The 21,684-nt window shown below is 35.1% G+C and overlaps 5 protein-coding genes and 1 pseudogene across 6 annotated transcripts; 2 read left to right on the top strand and 4 right to left on the bottom strand.

Moving 5' to 3' along the window:
- Window positions 1–874, bottom strand: BNAA06G01310D. Its single transcript, XM_013790819.3, has one exon. It carries the CDS (start codon window positions 855–857, stop codon window positions 426–428), a length of 432 nt encoding a protein of 143 aa, XP_013646273.2. The 5' UTR covers window positions 858–874; the 3' UTR covers window positions 1–425.
- A 4,818-nt stretch (window positions 875–5,692) lies between these two features.
- On the bottom strand, window positions 5,693–6,815 carry BNAA06G01330D. Of its 2 annotated transcripts, none has more exons than XM_013790818.3 (2): window positions 6,505–6,815; window positions 5,693–6,419 (listed from the first exon to the last, which is right to left on the bottom strand). In XM_013790818.3, the coding sequence occupies exon 2, from the start codon at window positions 6,413–6,415 to the stop codon at window positions 5,975–5,977; it is 441 nt and encodes a 146-aa protein (XP_013646272.1). In that variant the 5' UTR covers window positions 6,416–6,419; window positions 6,505–6,815; the 3' UTR covers window positions 5,693–5,974. The 2 variants fall into 2 exon arrangements, with proteins under 2 accessions (XP_013646272.1, XP_013646271.1); XM_013790817.3 differs by having other exon boundaries at window positions 5,693–6,426.
- Window positions 6,816–9,489: 2,674 nt separating this feature from the next.
- LOC106345823 (oligouridylate-binding protein 1A) lies at window positions 9,490–12,622 on the top strand. The gene is made up of 11 exons (XM_013785010.3): window positions 9,490–9,834; window positions 10,286–10,347; window positions 10,427–10,529; window positions 10,616–10,692; window positions 10,774–10,835; window positions 10,928–11,015; window positions 11,112–11,187; window positions 11,281–11,311; window positions 11,585–11,793; window positions 11,877–12,053; window positions 12,133–12,622. Exons 1-11 carry the CDS (start codon window positions 9,712–9,714, stop codon window positions 12,385–12,387), a joined length of 1,263 nt encoding a protein of 420 aa, XP_013640464.1. The 5' UTR covers window positions 9,490–9,711; the 3' UTR covers window positions 12,388–12,622.
- BNAA06G01350D (dormancy-associated protein homolog 4) lies at window positions 12,502–14,051 on the bottom strand. Its single transcript, XM_013785012.3, has 3 exons — window positions 13,538–14,051; window positions 13,018–13,111; window positions 12,502–12,907 (listed from the first exon to the last, which is right to left on the bottom strand). Exons 1-3 carry the CDS (start codon window positions 13,791–13,793, stop codon window positions 12,880–12,882), a joined length of 378 nt encoding a protein of 125 aa, XP_013640466.1. The 5' UTR covers window positions 13,794–14,051; the 3' UTR covers window positions 12,502–12,879.
- A 117-nt stretch (window positions 14,052–14,168) lies between these two features.
- Window positions 14,169–15,527, bottom strand: LOC106345824 (trihelix transcription factor ASIL1). Its single transcript, XM_013785011.3, has one exon. The coding sequence runs from the start codon at window positions 15,208–15,210 to the stop codon at window positions 14,308–14,310; it is 903 nt and encodes a 300-aa protein (XP_013640465.1). The 5' UTR covers window positions 15,211–15,527; the 3' UTR covers window positions 14,169–14,307.
- A 1,833-nt stretch (window positions 15,528–17,360) lies between these two features.
- LOC106345825 lies at window positions 17,361–17,929 on the top strand (annotated as a pseudogene).
- Window positions 17,930–21,684: the final 3,755 nt, after the last annotated feature.

The following is a 21,684-nucleotide window of genomic DNA, read 5'->3' on the forward strand; positions in this document are numbered from 1 at the left end:
AATTTAATCAATAATATTTTGTATATTTTGTAATGAAAATAAAACTATATACATATCAAATAATTTTGGGCCCTTTTCAATTTTATTTATTGTATTTATAATTTTTTTATATATAAAAATATAGATTTATAAAAAATTGGACCCCTTATTTATCATTACACGGGGGGACACGGATTCGGATCCGGGGCGGTCGCACCGCTTGTCCCCCCCTTGTAAGCCGGCCCTGATAGTTTTTGCGTCTGGATATTAACTATATAGTTTTACAACCATATATGCTACTAATTCCAATGTCACATCCCAGCGGTCTCATGATTCCACGAAATACGAAATCACAGTGAAAAATAATATAGAGTTTATAAGATACAATTACAACAACAATAAAGGTAATTAACAAAAGCTTATGAATGTGATTATTAATATTATTACTATACAAGAAAATGCCTTGCTCGGTCATGAACTGACATAGAGGCGAAAGATAGACCGAAACCCGGAACCGCAAACGAACCCGCTTCAACCGCCATTCGCTTCTGAATCGCTTCAAGCTCAGCTCCTGCGTCTAAGAACTCTTTCACCAAATTACGATAAAACCCGTTGATCTTCTTCACCAGTCTCACGTAGTGTAATCTCAACCATCTCAGCTTCATCTTCCTCACCATCTTCTTCAACGAGAATCCGCCACGTGGCACCACGTTGTGATTCCCGCCAAGACGCACTACCTGTGACTTTCTACGGCGGATATGAATCTTCCGGCGACTCCGAGACCACCGGAACACGGATGTTGCGGCGATTCGAGGATCCATTTGGTTAGTGAGAGAAGGAGAGAGGGAGAGAGAGAGATTATATTTAGAGAGGCACATTGAGAAACTAATATATAGAGACATTATATACACATAAACATTTTAGTTTTGGGGTCAATGACCTTGCATGTGACATGTGACATTTTATGTAAAATACTATTTTCATTGTCTGAATGATACAATACCATTTTAATGGGTTTGTTAATTAGTATATACAGTTTTTTTAAAGGGTATATGGCCTATATAAGGGCTGTTCGTTTGGTTGCCGCAGGTACCGGCGGCAGCGGCAGCGTCAACATTCTGCGTCAACTCTTGTTCGTTTCGTTGACGCAGGAACCGACGGCAGCGGCAGCGTTCGAACGCTGCGTCCTGCGGCTGACGCCGATAAAACCTGCGGTCGCGATATGATATGCGGCAGCGGCAGCGGCAGCGTCAGCGTCTGCGAAACGAACAACAACTGTCCTCATTGACGCTGCCGCCGCCGCTGACGCTGCCGCTGCCGCTGCCGCCGAAACCTGCGGCAACCAAACGAACAGGGCTATATTCATATTGACATAAAACTCAACTGGACCACACATCAAACTCATATTCTTGCTTCAGATTCTAAATTAATTTATGTGCAGCAGATTTTATGTATTTTTTGTTCTCAATAAATTGTAACGAGAGAGGGTTTAGTTTATAGAGCTCATGTAGAGCGCATGAACTTGTTTTCATGTCTTCTCTTAATGAATCAATCAAACAATATTTCTTGTTTAAAACACTTTAGGTCTATACCTGGTTTCTTCTCCTTCTGTATGTTTCAATATGATATACTCCTTCCATATCATAATATATAATATTTTAAAAAATTTATTGTTTCAAAATATATGATGTTTTGATATTTCTGTGTCAATTTTAAATTTACTGAATACTGTTTAATCAATTAAATTATACATATTCTTTTCTTATTTGTTGTATTATTTTTAATTTATATTTTTGAGAATTTTTATAAGAGAAATTATATTTTCTTAATATTTTTGCTTTTCTCTGAAACATCATATATAATAAATAATGAAACATTGTTAATATATTGTTATGATATGGAGAAAAGTTCAATGATTGACTGAGAGTCTCAGAATTTGTCTTTAACCTAATTATGTTAATTAATTCGATAATATTTTCCATTTTGGTCCACATAACTTGAACTAATATGGCGGATAATTCTTTTTATATATGGTAATGTATATATGGTTATCAATCGCTTGTCAGACTATGCGCGTTTAACTAGACTGAATGAAAACTTTGCCTGATATATATGCTAAACTTCGAATACAATTATAAATCCCAAATTAAAGAGAATATTATTATTCAGCGTACTATATAATTTTTTTTAGATCTGACGATTTCCCTCAAAAATAATTGTCATGAACACGTATATAAACCCAAGATCAATGTGAGCAGTAATAAGTTATTACTGGTAACCACAGAAAGTTATATATATTCCCAAAAATAATAAAACACAACCCATATGAATGTCAGAGTTGTCATTTTGCGTGAACATATCAATAATATATAACATGTTCTTGGATGTCGTGGCCTTAGTTGAGCATATTCAGACCATATTATATAGTCATTGTACACTATATCTATATGTAATGGTACGAGACGGTGTTATATGGCATCAAAATTCTTAAATATTATAGTTTATTTCATGCGCAAGAGGGTTCAGTGACATAAGGTATGACGTAATTTGTTTACTTCATGCGCAAGGGAGAGATAATGTAAATAAGTTTCTACGACATCATCACTAACTTTACGCATTTGTCTCCCATACTTACATAGCTCTATTGACCCATTTTGTTATCTATTCAATTAAATGCGAGATAATATAATATGTTACATGCTGATTAATACATTATTTAATTATGTAAATGTTATTTATGTCTTGTAATATATTTGTAAAACTGTAGTTTGTGGACAGTCACCAAGAAAATGATATCGACTTCTGAGTTACGTTGCATGACGGTTGAAAATCAGATAAAACAAATATTTTCTAGATACAGTATATCGCACTACCACGTGACGCCGTAGAGGTGACAGATAACGAAACAAGTGGGTCTACACTATTGAGTGGATAAAGCCGACCCATTAAGACTAAGGCCCGTATTCTATAGTTTATGAGTGCATAAATACATTTGTCAATCCACGATCGATATCAACCAAAACGGCCCAGATTCATTATCAGTAGCATTCCTCTAGTTCCCTTTACTGGTAGCTCCAAGTACTTTATTCTACTACAAGTCTACAACAAAACACACTGAGATACTTCTTGTCTTATATCTGTATATTTTTAAATTATGCATATGTGGGTTTGATGGTACAACAAGTAAGTGGTAGATCTGGCAAAACATTGCTAGAGTTGAGTGGGAACAATGCAATCATAGTCATGGACGATGCTGATATACAGTAACTGCTCGTTCTGTTCTTTTTGATGCTGTTGGAACCTGATGTAGGAACCTGATGTAGCGCATATCATTAAGCTTTGGTTTTCTAGTTTCCTTTTCTATGTTAGTTGGTTTTTCCTTTTGCACGTAGATTTTGGTTATACTTCATAGCCGACTAGGACCTTATTCATTATATATAGTTTTTTATCGGGTTTGTGAGAGATACAACTTTTAATTATTGATTTAGAAAATTTAGAGTGTTGTGTTAAATAATTCTTGAATCTTTATTTTTGGGCATTCTCTAGGAATTCAATAAACTAAAAAGGCTAAGTCAGGCATTTTTAAAATTCAACGTTACCTTCGCATTATCGGTTACTCCATCAGAAACGCCGGCCAACGTTGCACAACTTGCCGTAGGCTGGTACTAAAGAATCTGATCCTCTACTGTTCCTTTTGCTGAATGGTTTAAAAGTGTTTTTTTCTTTATTGTCTTAAGCCTTTTGCATGTGAGTGTGTATGACAAAGTACTTGAGCAACTCCTTACTTCATACAAACAAGTCAAGATCGGTGATCCTCTTCAAAAAGGGACGTTGTTAGGACCATTACATACTCCTGAATCGAGGAAGAACTTTAAGAAAGGAATCGAAGTCATCAAATCCCAGGCAAGTACCTCAAGTCCAAAGAGTTCTTTAAACATTTTCAACTTTCAGCTAACCCTTTTGCATTCACAGGGTGGTAAAGTACTAACCGGCGGTAAAGCAATAGAAGGTGAAGGAAACTTTGTGGAGCCTACGATACTTGAGATATCATCAGATGCTGTTCTTGTTAAAGAAGAGCTGTTTGCTCCGGTTCTATATGCTCTAAGGTTTAAGGTAAAAAGTCTTTAGAATCATATAATAGACTTTATATACAAGTAAAAATCTTATTGTGGATATGGACAGTCATTTGAAGAAGCAAGTAGCGATAAACAACTCGATTCCTCAAGGTCTAAGCAGCTCCATATTCACACGTAAACCTAAAAACATCTTTAAGTGGATAGGGTAGGTGCTCTTTTGAAAAGCCACAATCTTTTGCACTCCAGTCTACTGAAACTAGGCTTTGACAACTCTCTAGACCAATGGGAAGTGATTGTGGGATAGTGAATGTGAACATACCGACGAATGGAGCTGAGATAGGAGGTGATTTTGGAGGTGAGAAAGCGACTGGTGGTGGTCGTGAAACTGGTAGTGACTCTTGGAAGCAATAACGATTTCTCTCTCTCTCTGTTTTGATTTAATAGATTTTCCGGTTTAAGTTTTTTGATTGGTTAAACCGGTTTATCTTTTGACAGTACCTCTAGCGCAAGGAATTGATAGAGATAGATGACATCAGATTGCTGTCCGTTCTTGATCAACGGCAAAGGTAGCCAAGATTTTTAGCGGACGTCCGAGTTTCAAGCAGGTTGCTCATAACACTTCTCACTGCCCAACAATTGACAAACTTATTATAATCCTTTGGTTATAATAACCCATAGGCCAACTGTAACATCCCGAGTTGTGATATGTGAAAAAGGCTTAAGAGAATTGATTTGGCTACCTATGTCACCAAAGTTGACTTACCTTTTCCGGAACACATCCTGAAAGAACTCCAGAGTTAAGCGTGCTTGAGCTGGAGTAGTGGAAGGATGGGTGACCTATCGGGAAGTGATTCGCGATAGCGTGCGAGTGAGGCCAAAGCATGGGAAAAGGTCGGGTGGTGATTGCAGGGTCAGTAAACAATGATTTCGAGCCTTTGGAAAATTAACGGACCGACCGTCAGACGGTATGGGGCCCACGGGCCGAGAGAGCGGGCGTGGGTGGCCCATTAGCCGTGGGCGGGTCGGGGCTTTACACCAACAACATAGAATTGGCTTCTTTGGAACAAGGAATATGGCATGGACAAACAATACGTCTTGTTTCAATCTCACACCAATCTTAAGATGCTGATTCTTTGTAGATGTGTATACAAATTTCTGTTTGTAGACCTCTTTGTGTACATAATAAACAATAACTACCCAAGTGAAAGATTTATTTCTTTGTCAATACTATAATAATAAGTTTATTTAAATATAGCTGTCTGAGCATATTACGAAGCATTATTCCTTGTGGTGATACAACGTTTTTCTTTCGTAGAAGTCGGCCAAATTATATTTTGAGAAATTTAAAACACTTAGTGGAACCTAGAATCTTCCTCTAATATTTAAATTTCGATTAATATTGATTACTGAAGACTAGACTAGATGAGAAAACAAGTTCCACATTACACATATTATTTGTTACTTGGTTCTGTAATTAAATTAAAAATTATCATGTTTTGACCATTTTAAAAACAACATTATGGTTTTTTTTTGTCATAACACAAGATAAACATGGTGACAATTATATCTTATTTAACATTCGGTTATTTAAACGAACATTTGGGCCAAAATTAACGATAAATTAATTTAAAATCATATCGTAAAAAAAAAAATCCAACAACCAGTCCTTATTATCACACACCAAAACTTCCATTAGTTAAGGACTCATATCAACACTTGACATTGCCACATAAATAGTTACAATATATTACAACAAAACGATATCCTAATTTTCAATTCTATTTACATCATTTTTTATTTCCCGTTTTTTTTTTTCCTTTTAAACATCTTTTCTCTAATTTTTAATAATATATTTTATTCCTAATCTTCCTTCACACACACGCTTCCTTCTCAGTTTGATTCCTCGCGAATATTCGAATCTACACGCCACCGGACAAAGCAGGCAAGCAACTCCCAGCTCCACCAATCACCGCTGCAGCACAAACCACTCCACCGTCCACAACCGGAACACTCCTCGGCGACGGCAAAGCTGAAGTCACGACCCTCGGCAAACCCAGAACCAATCTTCTCCTAAACATCTCTCCGATCGCCGATATGAAATCGACGGTCGGAGACGGAGAAGACAAAAACTCGCCGCAAACCTTCGTGTGAATCGCTACAGCCTCGTCGACCCTGATCTGTCTCCGGAACATCTCGTAACTCACCGCCTCGGAACAGAGCCCGCAGATCAGTTTCCCGGCGTAGAGAACGCGTACGCTCTCCATATACGCCGCCGTGTACTCTTCCGTCATACCGCAACATTCGCAACTCACGAACTCTGTCTCCGACGACTTCGCGATCGCCATAAAACTCGCAGACATATCTCTGTATACTAAAGAAACATAACAAGAATCAGTTTTATTTGAATTAAAAAACAGAGAGGAATCTGATTCTCAGACAGAACACAAACCTTTTGGTCCGAATCTGAACGTGTGGTGATAAATCTAGTAAGTATGTAAGTACACGTATGTATGTATGTAAATGATTTTGCTATCTCTCTTTCTCCCACTCTGCTACCTGCGCTTCGCCGTTGAATAGCTTGAAGAAGAAGAAAATCATTTTATTAATAATAGAATGATCAAACCCAGGAATACCTAGAATTCATTTCAGCTATCAGATTTTTTTTTTTTTTTGTAACTTCTTGCAGTTTTTTTTTTTGGTCGAAAAACCTTCTTTTGTTTTTGCAGTTTTGCTTTAAACTTTTGATCTTTGATCGTTAGTGGAATGAGGGAGATAGAGAAAGCAGGTTTATTTATAAGGATTTATAAAATAAAAAAATTTCAGCGACTCTTTCACACATTCTTCATAAACAGAACATTTAAATGATCAAGAGCAGGAAATAGTACGAAATTTTGATTTTTTCCTTATAATTCCACGTCGGCATATGTTGATGCGGATAAAACTGCAAAATTGATCGTTGTCACTCTGTGGAGTTGCCAGCTGAGCATTTTATTTTGTTTTGACTGATAAACATAAATCGCATTAGGTTGAATGGTTAGTGAATATGTATAGCTGTAACATGATTTTATGTTTTTCTAGCAAACATTGACAATGAAGTTACGTTAAACTGAAATCCTTTTTATACCGCCACACCAATACTATTTGAATTAGTTTTTTCATTGAAATAATATATATATTACCATAACTGAGTTTTTTACATAGCTCTAGACACACCCTTCTACCTTCTTTAATCAAGCCATTGCTTTACAAAAAAGCATAAAAACAGCGAATTTGAACTTTTCAAAGTTTATATACAAATGTATACCAAAAGATTTTATTTTGGTAAACAAATTTATACCCAAAGATTTTAAAGTGAAAAACCACAAACATTAAGTAACTTAAGCAAGAGTTAATTAAATTTGTCGATTATGGGTTTGTTTCTACTAGAAACTAAATTAATGATTAGACGAAGATGATATCCTATCTTAAACTTTATCAGAAAATGTAACATTCAGAATCAGATTACCGATATATATTGTCTTAGGATTAGTTGAATTAAGGTTTACACATATAAAACACAAAAATATGAAATTTTATAAATCAAATTGCAATTAATTTCCAAACTAAATGATATGGATTAGACTTAAATCATTTTAAAAGTATAAGTTAAACAGATTTTTGATTGTACCAGTTTAGTAACACATGTTTTTTGAAAAATAACACATGTATTTCTTTTTTTTTAAACAGCTATCATGATTTTAACGTGCAGGCTTTATTTGGCAAAAAGTGTCAATTATGGTATTTTTGATCTTCGATAATCTGGACAATTATGAAGTGCACGAATGGATGAGACACACACGTGGACGAAGAAGAGTTGAAAGCGTGCAAGATAACTCTAACTAGATCGGGTTAAAATCGCTTGCCTTGAAGATGATAACTAAAGAAGGTTCGTCGAATATTACCATTATTGTATACTTTAGTCAACTATTTTATCATCTTTTAATTGGTTTGTTGTGTTGGCAATTATGCATCCGGAGAAGGGTAACGAACGAAGGCTTACGCTAGGGTTGCGTTAGAACAAGCAAACCTTATGATAGAAGATCACACTGTTTTTTCTTTTGAACAGCAAGTAAAATCACAATATCTCTATTTTGTGGCGTCGATTGTACTTGGTCTACTGACAAAAATAACGTCCAATACATTGCTGCGCTGTCGATTTTTATTCGTTTGACAACAATTTTCTTCCAGAAGTTTCATCTGTTCAGCTGACTCTTAAAGTCGTTGACATTTTGCATGTTGATCTTAAAGAATAAGTAATCAAGATGCATTTAGACGGGTTTCTGAAGAAAAATATACAAGAGTCATAAGCATACAATAAAAGCAATATAAGCCAACATTTATCAACAAATGGACTGAGTATCGAGTAACAGACAAACAATACATTCAACAAATTTGCTCACACGTACAAAAGAGTGACTGCCACATACTTCAAGAATAATATATGGTTTTAGTGAGCCCAACATTAAAGAAAGCATTCATATATATGTTTAAGTTTATAGTCATCTAAGTTGAGAAATGTATATTGAAAGAAAACTCCCAAAAAAATCTGAAAAATGTTTTTTTTGTTGACTAAAAACACAAAAAGGAAAATAACCAAAACTAGTATGAGGAACATATTAGGCATTCATAATGAGTGACGAATAGGAAAATATCTTGGATTACTAGAACAATGTGGCACAAAAAGAGTGAGATGTTTGCGTACATTATTGATAAAATGAAGGTCAAACATAGCTTGAAACAACGTCATCTATCACATGGAGGTAAATAAGTCTTGTTAAAAGTTGTGGTCCTTGCCGTGCCAATCTACTCTATGAATATCTTCAGATTGTCAAAGGAAGTGTGTGAAAAGATCAACATAATCTTAGCTAGATTTAGTGGGAAAATGGAGATAAGAAAGGCTTACATTGGTATGTTTGGAAGAGAGTCCAAAAAAGTGGACTTGGATTTCGGGATGTGGAAGCTTTTCAGAAAATCAATTTTACATGGAAGAAACTTGATTGTAAAAGGAATGAGATTCATAGTTGGGGATGGCTCTTTGATTGATATGTGGTCTGATCCATGGTTACCATTACCAACACATCCACCGAGGCCTCCACGCTCATTATGAGAAGAAATTCAAAATGTCAAGGTCAATAATTTTTTCAGTGATACTCCAAGGAAGGTCTTGGGATAAAGACTTGGGACTTGGGCTGGGCCATCATCAACACTTGTTAATTATTTGTCGGTCACGTAAGTCTCTTCTGAGCCGTGGGCTGGGCCGCGAAGAACCAATAATTTTACAATTGGTCGGTGACGGAATCTACTCCTAACAGCCCCGTCATATTAGCATTTACTCTCTCTGTCACAGAGAAATCGTCCTACTGCTATATATGGTCACTAGTCTCGTACAACCCTTTCTTTACTCCATCCATTCACAAAGAGCGTTCCTTTCTGTTTTCTCTCTCCTCTCTTATTTCTCTTTTTTTTTTCCTTTTTTTCTTTTTTTTTTCTTTTTTTTCTTCCTTTCGTTTTTTTTGGTTTCTCTCTTCGTTTTAGTTGATTTCGAACCCTAAGCTAAAAAGGGGAAAGAGGTCTTTTTCTCGGGAAACAAAACAGATATTTTTCCATCTCAAAAAAGATGCAGAATCCGAGGCTCAAACAACAGCAGCAACAGCAACAAGCTATGATGCAGCAAGCGTTGATGCAACAACACCACTCTCTCTATCATCCTAGCCTTATGGCTCCTCCTCCCCCTCCTCAGGTTATTCTTTGATTCCTCCCTCTTTCCAATTTAGGGTTTCCTGTAAATTCCCGATTCCCCCTTTCTCTCTCTATTACCATGTAAAGTTTCGAGCTTTCGATCACGGGTTAGGGTCTCGAGCTAGTGATTCGGTTTAATTTTGATGGGTCATTTCTGTAATTTGATGGGTCTTTGATTACGAGTAGAAAAGCTCTGATTTTTTGAGATTTTGATCATGGGTAAGGGTTTCGAGCTAGTGATTTGGCTTAATTTTGATGGGTCTTTGATTTCAAGTAGAAAAGCTGTGATTTTTGAGATTTTGATCATGGGTTAGGTTTGGAGTTAGTGATTTGGTTTAATTTTGATGGGTATGTTCTGTAATTTGATGGGTATGTTTTGTAATGTGATGGGTATTTGATTACGAGTAGAAAAGGTGTGATTTTTGAGCTTTGGGATATGTTTGTTTGTGCAGATGGAGCCTCTACCAAGTGGAAACCTTCCTCCTGGTTTTGATCCCACTACTTGCCGCAGTGTGTGAGTGTTTTCGTTTGAAATTTGTTTTCTTTCTTTGACTTTCTTCTTGTAGTAAATGCTGAGTTTTGGGGGTTTGTAGGTATGCTGGCAACATTCACACGCAGGTCACTGAGGTTCTTCTTCAAGAGATTTTTGCTAGCACCGGTCCTGTTGAGAGCTGTAAGCTCATCAGAAAGGATAAGGTAAGAGTTTCGCAAGACCACACCTTCTTTCTCCTTTGCTTCATTTTGTGCTAACTTTTTAATTTTTTGTGTTTTACGCTTCACAGTCATCATATGGATTTGTTCACTACTTTGATCGAAGATCTGCTGGTTTGGCTATCATGTCTCTTAACGGAAGGCATCTGTAAGCATCCGACGGTGATAGATACTTCATGTTCAATCTGTTTTATACGTTCTACTAGATTTGTAATACTGGGGTTCACAGGTTTGGACAGCCTATCAAAGTTAACTGGGCGTATGCTACTGGTCAAAGGGAAGACACATCAAGTAAGTTCTAATTAAGCGCATTGATTACAATAAAGAATTGCATTTTTTGTTTGCTTGTTCTTTGAGAGAGTCTAATGAGTTTGTGAAAGCAGGCCATTTCAACATTTTTGTTGGAGATCTCAGTCCAGATGTTACTGATGCAGCTTTGTTTGAGAGCTTCTCTGCCTTCAACACTTGCTCGTAAGCTCTTTTTCTTATATCAGTACAGGTTACAAAACTGTACTCGTTGATTAAGCTTGTTGTTTTGTGACTTTGTCGTTCTTTATTCTTGTGTAGGGATGCAAGAGTAATGTGGGACCAGAAAACTGGACGCTCAAGAGGCTTTGGGTTTGTTTCCTTCCGCAATCAGCAGGTTCTGTTATTCTTCAAATCATGTGTGATTGTTTGCTTTAGCTCAATTCATGTTTTTACATTGATTTTAAATTGTTAATTGTAATCTGTGCAGGATGCTCAAAATGCCATAAATGAAATGAATGGTAAGAACGATTATATGGTCTTTTTTATTGTTCCCTTTTGTAAAATTTGATTTCATGATGCTTATACTGTAAGGATGCTTTGTACTGTGTCATGTTACGGCTAAAGAATGGTAGCTCTGGTGCTATTCTGTGTGTTTGCAGCTTAGCTTAGCAGTGATGAAGTGTTGAACTTACATTTTATTTTCGGATTAGACTTTGTGTTTAGTATTTATTTTATTTTTTAGTATAGTTTTGTCAGTAGTATAATCTTATGTTTCTCTTATCTGTTATCAGGTAAATGGTTAAGTAGCAGACAAATCAGATGCAACTGGGCGACCAAAGGTGCTACTTTTGGGGAGGACAAACATAGCTCTGATGGCAAAAGTGTCGCTGAACTCACAAACGGCTCAGAGGATGGTAGAGAGATCTCAATCACAAACGAAGAAGCTCCTGAAAACAATCCTCAGTACACCACTGTGTATGTAGGAAACCTCGCTCCAGAAGTAAGTTTTTAGAAACTGCTCTATATGAAAACAGAGACAGCTCCTGTTTTTGGCATGTGGTGACAGTTGTCAATTTTTTGCAGGTAACTCAGCTTGATCTACACCGCCTGTTCCATACACTTGGCGCTGGAGTGATTGAAGAGGTCCGTGTCCAGCGAGACAAAGGCTTTGGTTTTGTGAGATACAACACTCATGACGAGGCTGCGCTTGCTATTCAGATGGGCAACTCTCAGCCTTTCCTCTTCAACAGACAGATAAAGGTACTAACCAACCCCTTGCTTGTAAATTGGTTTGGCCGGTTTTCACCTAAACTCATTTCTGTGATGATATAATATGCAGTGTTCATGGGGAAACAAACCAACTCCAATAGGCACAGCCTCAAACCCGCTTCCACCACCAGCGCCAGTGGCAGTCCCTGGTCTGTCCTCAATGGACCTCTTAGCCTATGAGAGGCAACTGGCTTTAGCTAAGATGCATCCTCAGGCTCAGCATTCTCTAAGGCATGTCAATGCAGCTGGAGCAAGTGCTGCTATGTATGATGGTGGTTTTCAGAATGTAGCTGCGGCGCATCAGCAGCTCATGTACTATCAGTAATAAACTCTTGGTGCCTTGGCGCTGAGATACCTTTTCTTTTCTTCTTAATTTTATCACTTTCTTGTTTTCATTTTCTAGACCTTGTTCAGAGTCTTATATGTATGTGTGTCTCTCTCATTTGAAGTCGTTGATTCTATATGTATGCTTCTTGGTTTGTAACCTATGAGTCTTATTACTTGGCTTGTTAGGCCAAGCAATAAAAATTGAAATAAAAGGGAGTTTGGTTTGGGTTCTACTAGACATGTTGTTTGTCTGAGGGAGTAGTAAGTGTCTTGTATTGTAGTTTTGTAATGGTAAACTTGGTCCAGGTATTTGTCTTTTGACTTTTATGTAATAATTTTATGTTTTGTTATATATAATACTAAATCATTGTTAAAAAAGAGACATTATTTAACAGTTACCATATCAGTAAATATTTACATAATTACATGCATAGGTGATTAATATTTACAAACAAAAACCCATAGAGATTTTCTCTCTTTCTCGTCGTTTTCAACGGTCCAATGCGTTTATCACAATCCTATATATTAGTATAAACAAAAATAAAGGGTTATATATAATGCAAATTATGCTATTACATATATAAGTGAATCTATGAAGAAATCAAGTGATGCAGGTAATAATACTAACCATTCATAAGTAGTGAGACTTGAGGCATCAACTTCACCGGCGGATGGGATTTTATCTGCGCTGAATGGTCCAAAGTGATCACATGGTGTTCCAGCTGCATATAATACGTTTATCAATCATGGGGCCTTTAATTGCGATACTAAATATACGAGGATATACTGTAACTGTAATTTTGTGGTATCATCACCTATTGTGATATTTGGTAAGCTACAATTTTATTTTATTTTGCTTACTAACATTTTAGGAATTTTCTTTAGTTTTGATATACATATATATACATGTTATAGTAATTTTTCATTGAACATACCATTGATATTAATAATGATTTAATCTCTAATAATTAGCATTCAATGGAAGTAGCAACGTATAGTTGTGCTATGCAATGATTGAATGTTATAAAATTAAAATGGATAATTTATCATAACTTTAATAACTTTCTTTTAAATGTGATCCGTGTGGTTAGTTCCTAATTGTATCCATAATTAATCTAGTTTTAATGGAAGGAGGGAGAAATAAATACGGGTTAGAGGCGTTCCGGGGGTGCTACTTGACCCGGTCGGAGAATCCGGAGCACGACCCGGACCCATCTTCAAATTCCGGAGTCCACGAACATTGTTATTCCCCTTGGTAACGACTATGCTTCTTGTGACTTGATCGGTGGAGAGAGGAGGAGGTTGGACAGTGGCTAACGAAACATGCTTTCTCAATTTCCCCAGACCATTTTCCGGAGTTGGTCCGGCCACCGTGTCATCCCACAGCTTGTGTAAGAACCCCATCCGATCAAAATATTATCTAAACAAATATTTTGAAATTATTTGGGTTTTTATTTTGTCTCTAACCTTTTTCATTTCTTCTGCGAGGAAAATGGTTTTATAGAGGCCATGAACAAAGAGAAGCATTGAATATTTTTAGTGAGGTTAATTATTAGCTCTAGCTTAATTAAGGAGGTTTTAATTATGGGTTATGATGCTGCTGACTAATCAATAGTTTCTTCCTAACGTTCCTCTAATCTCAACGTACTTAAAGACATGGTGAATATTCTGTAAGTTCTGTCTCATTTCAGGTTTATACTAAGACAAGTCTGAATCTTTGTTACTGATCTAAGCTTACTCTTGTTTCAGACAAGATAACATAACACATGGTCATCACAGTTCTCCGAACCCCTGCAATAAACTCCTACATTTACATATCCCACAAAGTACAACAACAACAACATCAAACGCTAAGCCAGCAATCTAGATAAGTTTTTTTAATCATATCAAATTATCACAAAACATCTGTGTTCAATTGTCAGCTACTTACATCGCCATTATTCTTGACATTGCGATCATCATCATCATCACCCTCACGCTTGCTCCTCTCCTCTTCTTGATTGTTCCGCGTTATCTCCATCTGAGTTTTCAAGAACTGCATCCTCTGCAACTCCATCTCTTTAGCGAACTTCATCCTCTCCTTCTCCAACTCCATCATCAGCTTAAGCTTCGCAGTTTCCGCCTTCTCGTACGCCTCAGTGAACCCAAGTATCGCCTTCGCCACATCTCCAACTCCTGACTCACCCATCTTCACCCGCTTCGGCAACAACGGTTGCGGTGGAGGGAGACTCTCAGCTGAGCGCTCAGGTTCAGACTCAGACTCAGACTCGGAAGCACTCCGTTTCCTAAAATGCCACCTCATTGGACCCGAGCTACGCCCTCCCACATGAGCCTTGCCGCCACCACCGATCAAAGACTCAAGCTTTTTGAAGAAGGCCCATTTGCTAGGCCCATTCTTGGCCTTCTCTTGCTTATACTTCTTCTTAACCGTATCGATCCTGTTCTTGCACTGAACGTCTGTTTTGGCGTACTTGCATTGGCCACTCGAATTCACGATCTCAGCCACCTCGTGCCACTGCTGCTGCTTCAACGTTCCTTTCCCCGGCTCCGAGAATCGATCCCCCCACGCGTTGATTAGAACCTTCGTCGCTTCCTCGCTCCAGCAATCGTCTCTCCCTCCTCCTCCGCCTCCGCCGATTCGTCCGTTTCTGTTGACGGAAGGAGTCTGAACTACCAGAGCCAACGGAGATTGAGAGGAGGAGGAGGGAGGGGGCTTCGTTGCGGAGGCCACCGTGACGTTGCTTGTAGGCAAAATCGGAGCTGGTGAGAGGGAATCTCGTGGAGATTGTTGAGACGGAGTCTCGTCTTCTTCCTCCATCATCGTCAGATCGATGCGAAATTCGAAGTTTTTTGGGTAGATCTGAGTTTGGTCTCACCGGCGAAGAAGGGATAAGATCGCCGGATGAGTAATCTCTCAGACCCGATTTTAATTTGACGAAAAGGCCCATCACTCTTTTCTTTAATAACAGAAAATAATAATAATATAGACGTGAATGTTAATATTCGCATGAGTTTTATGGAAACATTAACTTTTCCCAAACTAGAATTTTATTGAATTTGTTGACAAAAAAAAAAAAGAATTTTATTGAATTATATCAGAAATACAATGGTAAATATTTTAAAACGCAAAATCTATATATACAAAGATGATGAGTCTTTTTATGCATACACATATCATTGATTGATTAAAGGAAAGTATAAGATCTCAGCATACATATTAAATTTTTACAAAAAAAAATTCACATTTGTTATTATCTTAATGTTTTGACCAAAATTTTAACAGTGCATCATATAGTTCTAAAGATTTTAAAATTAAATGTACGTTCTAAAACTGAAAACAATAATTTTTAAAAAATCATAACTAAATTTGAGAAAGTTATAATTTTACTATAAATTTGTGATGAAAAAAATAAACTAGTTCTGCTAAATCATTTATAAACGTTTAAAAATTATTTATAGAAATTCAAAAATTCAACTAAATCCCTAAATATTAAACACTAAATCATAAACTTAAATCTTAGAGTATTTTGGATTGATCTAAAAAATAGATTTAACTAATGATAGTTTAAGTAATTCTCAATAAATTTTCAAACACCAGTTTTCTAAAAAATAATAGAATTAATAGATCTGGTTATACTCATATAAAATATTTTAAATATAATAGTAAATATTGACATCTATATGTATACCAGATCATTTAATATTTAATTTTATTATTTTGAATAAAATATAAAAAACCTTTAAAATAATAATTTATTAATTTATAAACCAAAATACAATATAATTTATCAAAAGCGTGAATGAATATAATTATATCAATATAGTTATAATAAATTTTAAAATTTTCAGTTCAAAAGATATAAACTCAATAATTAAAAATTATTTGATCCAAAAGTATAGTAAGTTCGTATTTTAGAATATATATAAGTAATTAATTTTAAACATAAGTATAAAATCTGAAAATAAAAATAAAAATATTTAGTTGTTAATATAAAGTAAATCAACTGTATATTATAAATTTAATGTAAAAGTTACATTTTCAAAATTAATCACTATCATTTATTTAGTAGTAGTTAGTTTCCAAACTTAATAACATATACAAGATTCGAAATATATATTTATTTCAATTATAATTATGCTTAATATTGACTATCTAATTTAATATAATTTTTAATGAATAAATTATTTGATTTTGATATCGTTTAAATTAGCAACTTTAGAATAATCATAAATCAAAAAGTATCATTAAATTCAAAAAATGAATGTATAATAAGAAACCATATTTTCTGTGTTGAACACAATTAACTATCATCTTTAATTAACTATATTTACTATAAAGCCAAAGCATAAATATTGAAAACAATGTATAACAAATATATATATATATAGTTTTATTTTTTGAAAGAGATATATTGAAGGTAAAACAAAAAATATTTTCATGAATGTTTTAATGTAAAACAAATAATGATTTCTTAAAATAAATATAAAATATTTAAAGTTGTAACAGAAAATAGTCAAAGTTAATAACATCTTTAACTGCGAACAAACTAAATATTGAAAAAATTTCATCAAAATTTCATCATAATCTAAGTTATGTTTTTATTGTATCGCTTATCCGCTCACCCGTATGTACAGCGGTATCATCTTAGTTGTTGCTATATAAACTGAAGAGATGAAAAGTAAAATTACACTCTTTTTTTGCCATTTTAGTTCGAAATATATTTTAAAAAATTTCAAAAATTTTCCAATATATGTAAGTTCTTTTTTCTTTATGTAAATACAATCACACAATGGTAATATAAATATTTGAACCACTCAATAGAGCATACGATTAGAAATCAATCAGGTCCAATGTACAATAGGCTTAATGGGTTCTATGGCCCTGCAAAATAAGTTTTGACGCAAAGCATGGCCTAACAGTCATTGAGATTCAAACGAATCGAAGCCAACTATCCATAGAAAAGACACAATATGAGTTCTGTTGCAATCAACCACCGGTTTAGTCTTCGAGAGACAATAAAAAAGCTGATCTTTCCGGTTTCTCGCTCAGGCGAGGATAAAGCGATCAGAGGAGGAAGCAATACTAACATCCCAATTGACATACCATGAATCTCAAAATTTGATATCCAAGTACACACATAGATACATGTAATCAGTATAATGAGCATTCACTTAAGTGTTTGATGTGGTGATGGTTTTGAATAGGTGACTGTGGAGGAAGAGTTGACAATAGTGATAAAGAGCAGCGGGAAGAGGAAGAGAGAGGATTGTGATTAGAGAGAACAAGGATGCAAGTACATTAGGCTCGAGCGGAGACTTCTTCTGATTCTCGTGAAGAAGTTCCGTTTACCTGAAGATGCTGATGGGGTTCTGACAGTTACAGTTGAGAAGGTGCGGCCGCAGCCACCAAAGCCTAAGACTCTCCAAATTGCGATTTCTTGAACGGTTTAGAAAAAATCAGTTTTCTTTTGAGTTTGTGTTTTGTACATCGTAGATTTGTGATCTTTGGATATTAAATGACTCGTGGGATTTCATTTTCAGGGCCTAAATCTATTAAAATTAGAAAGCTTGAATGAGATTAGATCACAGAACCTGCAAAATAGAGGTCTCTCTGGTAACAACAGCTCCGGTCATCCTATCATGTTCTCTGCTAGGATCTCTTGGAGGACTAGGATAGCTTTGTAATCTCATGTATAGTGATAGAATTAGTTGGTGTACGGGACGGTTCACATCGAGTAGTGGGATGAATTTGTTTTGGTGGGATAGCATAGAATCTTGTTAAGTGTGTTTAGATATTACTAGATCTTGTCGATGTATGTGAAGTTTAAATACTAGGTTGGACATATTTAGATTATGAAAATTGTTGTTGAGCCGGAAAAAAAAAAGTGGATGGCTTCTTTAAAATGTATATATCCAATTAATATAAAGCATTTTTAGTATAAACTGAAATAAAAAAAAGTGAAAATTTTTAGGAGCTCCTATATTTTAACCGATTTGGATCAAAGCTCAACAATTGGGATACGCCTCATGACGATTATTCGAACATGGGATTAGGATATATATCCCGTATATGTATGGGGTTTACTCTAGTCTATATATTGTGAAATGTATACAATTACAAGTTAGTTCAAAAAAAGTATACAATTACAAATGTATAAGATCAACAAACAGACTTCAACCAACGGATTACAAACAGTTCGGGGTAGATAAACATCTGATGTATAGATAGCTAGTAGGAGTTTTACAAATGCCATAATCAAATTGTTTGTCAGTGTGGGATTTCCTCACATAATTAGACCATATAACCTTTTAATTAATTAACTAAGATTATTATATAAATTTGAGTCTGAATCCACACTAATAAAAGTTTTCTGTATTAGATGTTGAACCAGTTAAAATTAGTTACTTCCCAGGAAATATGTAACACGTGGGCTAAGTGTGTGGTTGTGACAACTAACAAATCTCAGTCATTATATGTTAGTACTGCCTTGTTTGTTTGCAATCAAATTCATGGGTAGCAATGAGGTCTGGCACTTCCAGAAAATTAACCCAATACCAGAAGTTTTGCCCAATAGTCTCTTTTTACTCAAAAGAGATATGTTTTCTTAGTTTAATTTTATCCGTGTTTGTTACATTTCTTTGGTTGAAGGTTTTCTTTTGGTTATATTTTACATTTTTTTTTAAAGAATGTTAAATTTATTCATCTCAAAAATATATTTTTCTTAAACCCTTTCTTAAATATATATATATTACAACATGTTTATTAGTAGCATTAGGTTTGATGTTTCTGAGTAAGAGAGCTGTTATGTAATTTGAAAACAGAACAAAGCTGCATCAAAATTGCAGGTCTTCATCTTGAACCAAACCAGGCCGTCATGCATGGCCTTCTCAAGTTCTCATATCGGGGACTCTCTTATTGAGTGACGAGATTCTATAGAGGACCACCTTATCATTGAACTTCTTTTTTTCTTTCAAAAAAGGACTTTCTAGCTTAATGAAAATAGTTGAGGGCTGATATGTTTCTCCATGTCTTCTCCCATTCCTTTCTCTCCAAATCGTGTGTACTGAGGCCGTCATATTGTTTTCTATATAGTTTAATTGTCCTAGTTTGATGAACACCGAAGTTGTTACAATGATAAGCTACATATTCTTATATAATCACGTTATGCACAATTTCGAATGCTATTTCCCACTTTCAGTTTTATTTATTCCCATGCTATTATTTTCTGCTACAAATAATATAACAAGAAGGTGAAAAATACGAGTTTGGATTTTATAGGATAAAGCAACTTAAAAAATCTACAGTTTAACTCTTAGCTTGTGATTTGGCAAAATAAATTTCTTAGATTGTTTCTCAGTTACATAGACATTATTGTTGTGTGCGTTTTCCTCACATAATTAGACCATATACATTAATAAATTTGAATCCAAAGCCATTTACGTTTAGCATTACCATTTAGCATTTAGATTTCTACACTTACAAAAGTGTTATATATAAGATTTATTACAATTAAAAGTTGGATATCATTCTCAAAAAAAAAAAGTTGGTTACGTCCAAGTGCATGCACAGGCACGCAGGAAAATATATAACAACACGTGGGCTAATAGTGTAGTTGTGATGACAACTAGCATTAATTATATGTTCGTACTGCTTTGTTTGTATGCGCTCACATAATCACATTCACGAGGACCACTCGGAGTAGTTGAAGAGATAACATACTCCTAAAGAGTGGATCTCGTGATAAGTGAGTATGATTCGTTAAATATCCCACATCGGATATTGGAAGGAATTCTTAGTAATATATAAGATAGATAGACCACTCCACTTATCACACCATCTATGACTGGATTGCGCGGGTAAAATTTATAAGGATAGTGATATATTGGTGAGAATGATAATAAGAATCTATTACCAGACCATTTTGAGGAGATGTGCTCCAACTTTGTGATGAATGATTCTAATAGAGATGTGGTTGAGATTGGTCTGATCGGTTCAAATGGAATCCCAACATTTCTTCCGTTGACACCTACTCATCTTAACAACTCCAATGGTCATATCCACTATTCCAATAAGCTAGATGGTTGTGTTTCAGAGTATCATGTGATTTTTTTTTGGTTCTGAAGCCAATGCTGAAGACCTGAGTTTTTGAATTATTGGACAGATTTGTCACAGACTTGAGTTCTGAAGCCAATGGTTCAATTCTTTATAAATCTCTCGCTCTATAAACAGTTACTGGATAATAAGAGGCTTTAATCTTCATCTTCTTATTGGTTCCAATAGGTATAAATCTCTTGCTCTTCAAACAGTGCAAATTGCTTTCACTTTTAAGTTGCACAGTGAATGTATACAAATTGGTTCCAATAGGTACTACGCTGAAACAATATGATTTGGCAGTGAAATGGACGCACAGACATGAGATAAGCAACCTGCAAGTCTGTTCAAACAACAAAGACAACCTAAAGCTATAAGAAGATTATGTGTTTCAGATTTTGAGAACCGTCAAGACAAAAGAAAGCTAATGCTTATGTACATGATCATTGCAGATGTAAACAATAGTAAGTGAAAGATGGAGATACAAAGCATCGTTTGTGTCTCATATACAGTTCATTTGTGTCTCATATACAGTAGAAGCTGAAGTAGCTAGAAGGACAAGAATTATTCTGAAAAATCAAAATATGCTTTTTTTCTAAGAAACTATAGATAAAAACGATAAACATAAAAATATCATTTGTATGTTCTTAAGATCAAGACAAGATTTTTTGATGTATCATATATGTACAAATTATATATATATTTTTAGCGTATTAGAAGAAATACCAATTAATCATTTGGAGTAAAACCTTTGAGTAAATTTATATTATTTTATAAACTAAAATCACAATAGATTATTAAAGATTTGCTCTGATTAATCTCAGATTTTTTTTTTGATAATTTGACAGTTCCGGTAGCGCAGTTTTGGTATCGCCTCCTAATTCATGTCTAACATGCTCCCGAACTTGGATTAGAAGTAAAAATTATATACCATCATGTAGCACAGGATATCAAGTTTTGTAGCACTAAAACCATATGAGGGAGATAACCCCCCCCCCCCCCCCCCCCCCCCGAAATGAAATTGCAAGCTTTTTTTTAGCAAAGTTTTGACTTGTATAAAAGTGAAAAATATATGCGCAGGTGCACGAATCAAATTCTAGTTTAATTTTAATGCTCAAAACAATTATATATATATGTTTGAATTAATAATATTATATTTTGAATAGTTTTATTTATTTATAGCATTTGGTAATTAGTTTTATT

This window comes from Brassica napus, chromosome A6, assembly GCF_020379485.1.
Source record: "Brassica napus cultivar Da-Ae chromosome A6, Da-Ae, whole genome shotgun sequence".
NCBI lineage: Eukaryota > Viridiplantae > Streptophyta > Magnoliopsida > Brassicales > Brassicaceae > Brassica > Brassica napus.

Coding starts and splice junctions, on each gene's coding strand:
- BNAA06G01310D (XM_013790819.3), bottom strand. CDS start 857: ATGTGCCTCTCTAAATATAATCTCTCTCTCTCCCTCTCTCCTTCTCTC.
- BNAA06G01330D (XM_013790818.3), bottom strand. CDS start 6,415: ATGTCTGCGAGTTTTATGGCGATCGCGAAGTCGTCGGAGACAGAGTTC.
- LOC106345823 (XM_013785010.3), top strand. CDS start 9,712: ATGCAGAATCCGAGGCTCAAACAACAGCAGCAACAGCAACAAGCTATG. Junction 10,348..10,426: donor CCCACTACTTGCCGCAGTGT/GTGAGTGTTTTC, acceptor GGGGGTTTGTAG/GTATGCTGGCAACATTCACA. Junction 11,188..11,280: donor TTTCCTTCCGCAATCAGCAG/GTTCTGTTATTC, acceptor TAATCTGTGCAG/GATGCTCAAAATGCCATAAA.
- BNAA06G01350D (XM_013785012.3), bottom strand. CDS start 13,793: ATGGGGTTCTTACACAAGCTGTGGGATGACACGGTGGCCGGACCAACT. Junction 13,112..13,537: donor CCCCGGAACGCCTCTAACCC/GTATTTATTTCT, acceptor TATTATATGCAG/CTGGAACACCATGTGATCAC. Junction 12,908..13,017: donor AGTCTCACTACTTATGAATG/GTTAGTATTATT, acceptor ACTAATATATAG/GATTGTGATAAACGCATTGG.
- LOC106345824 (XM_013785011.3), bottom strand. CDS start 15,210: ATGATGGAGGAAGAAGACGAGACTCCGTCTCAACAATCTCCACGAGAT.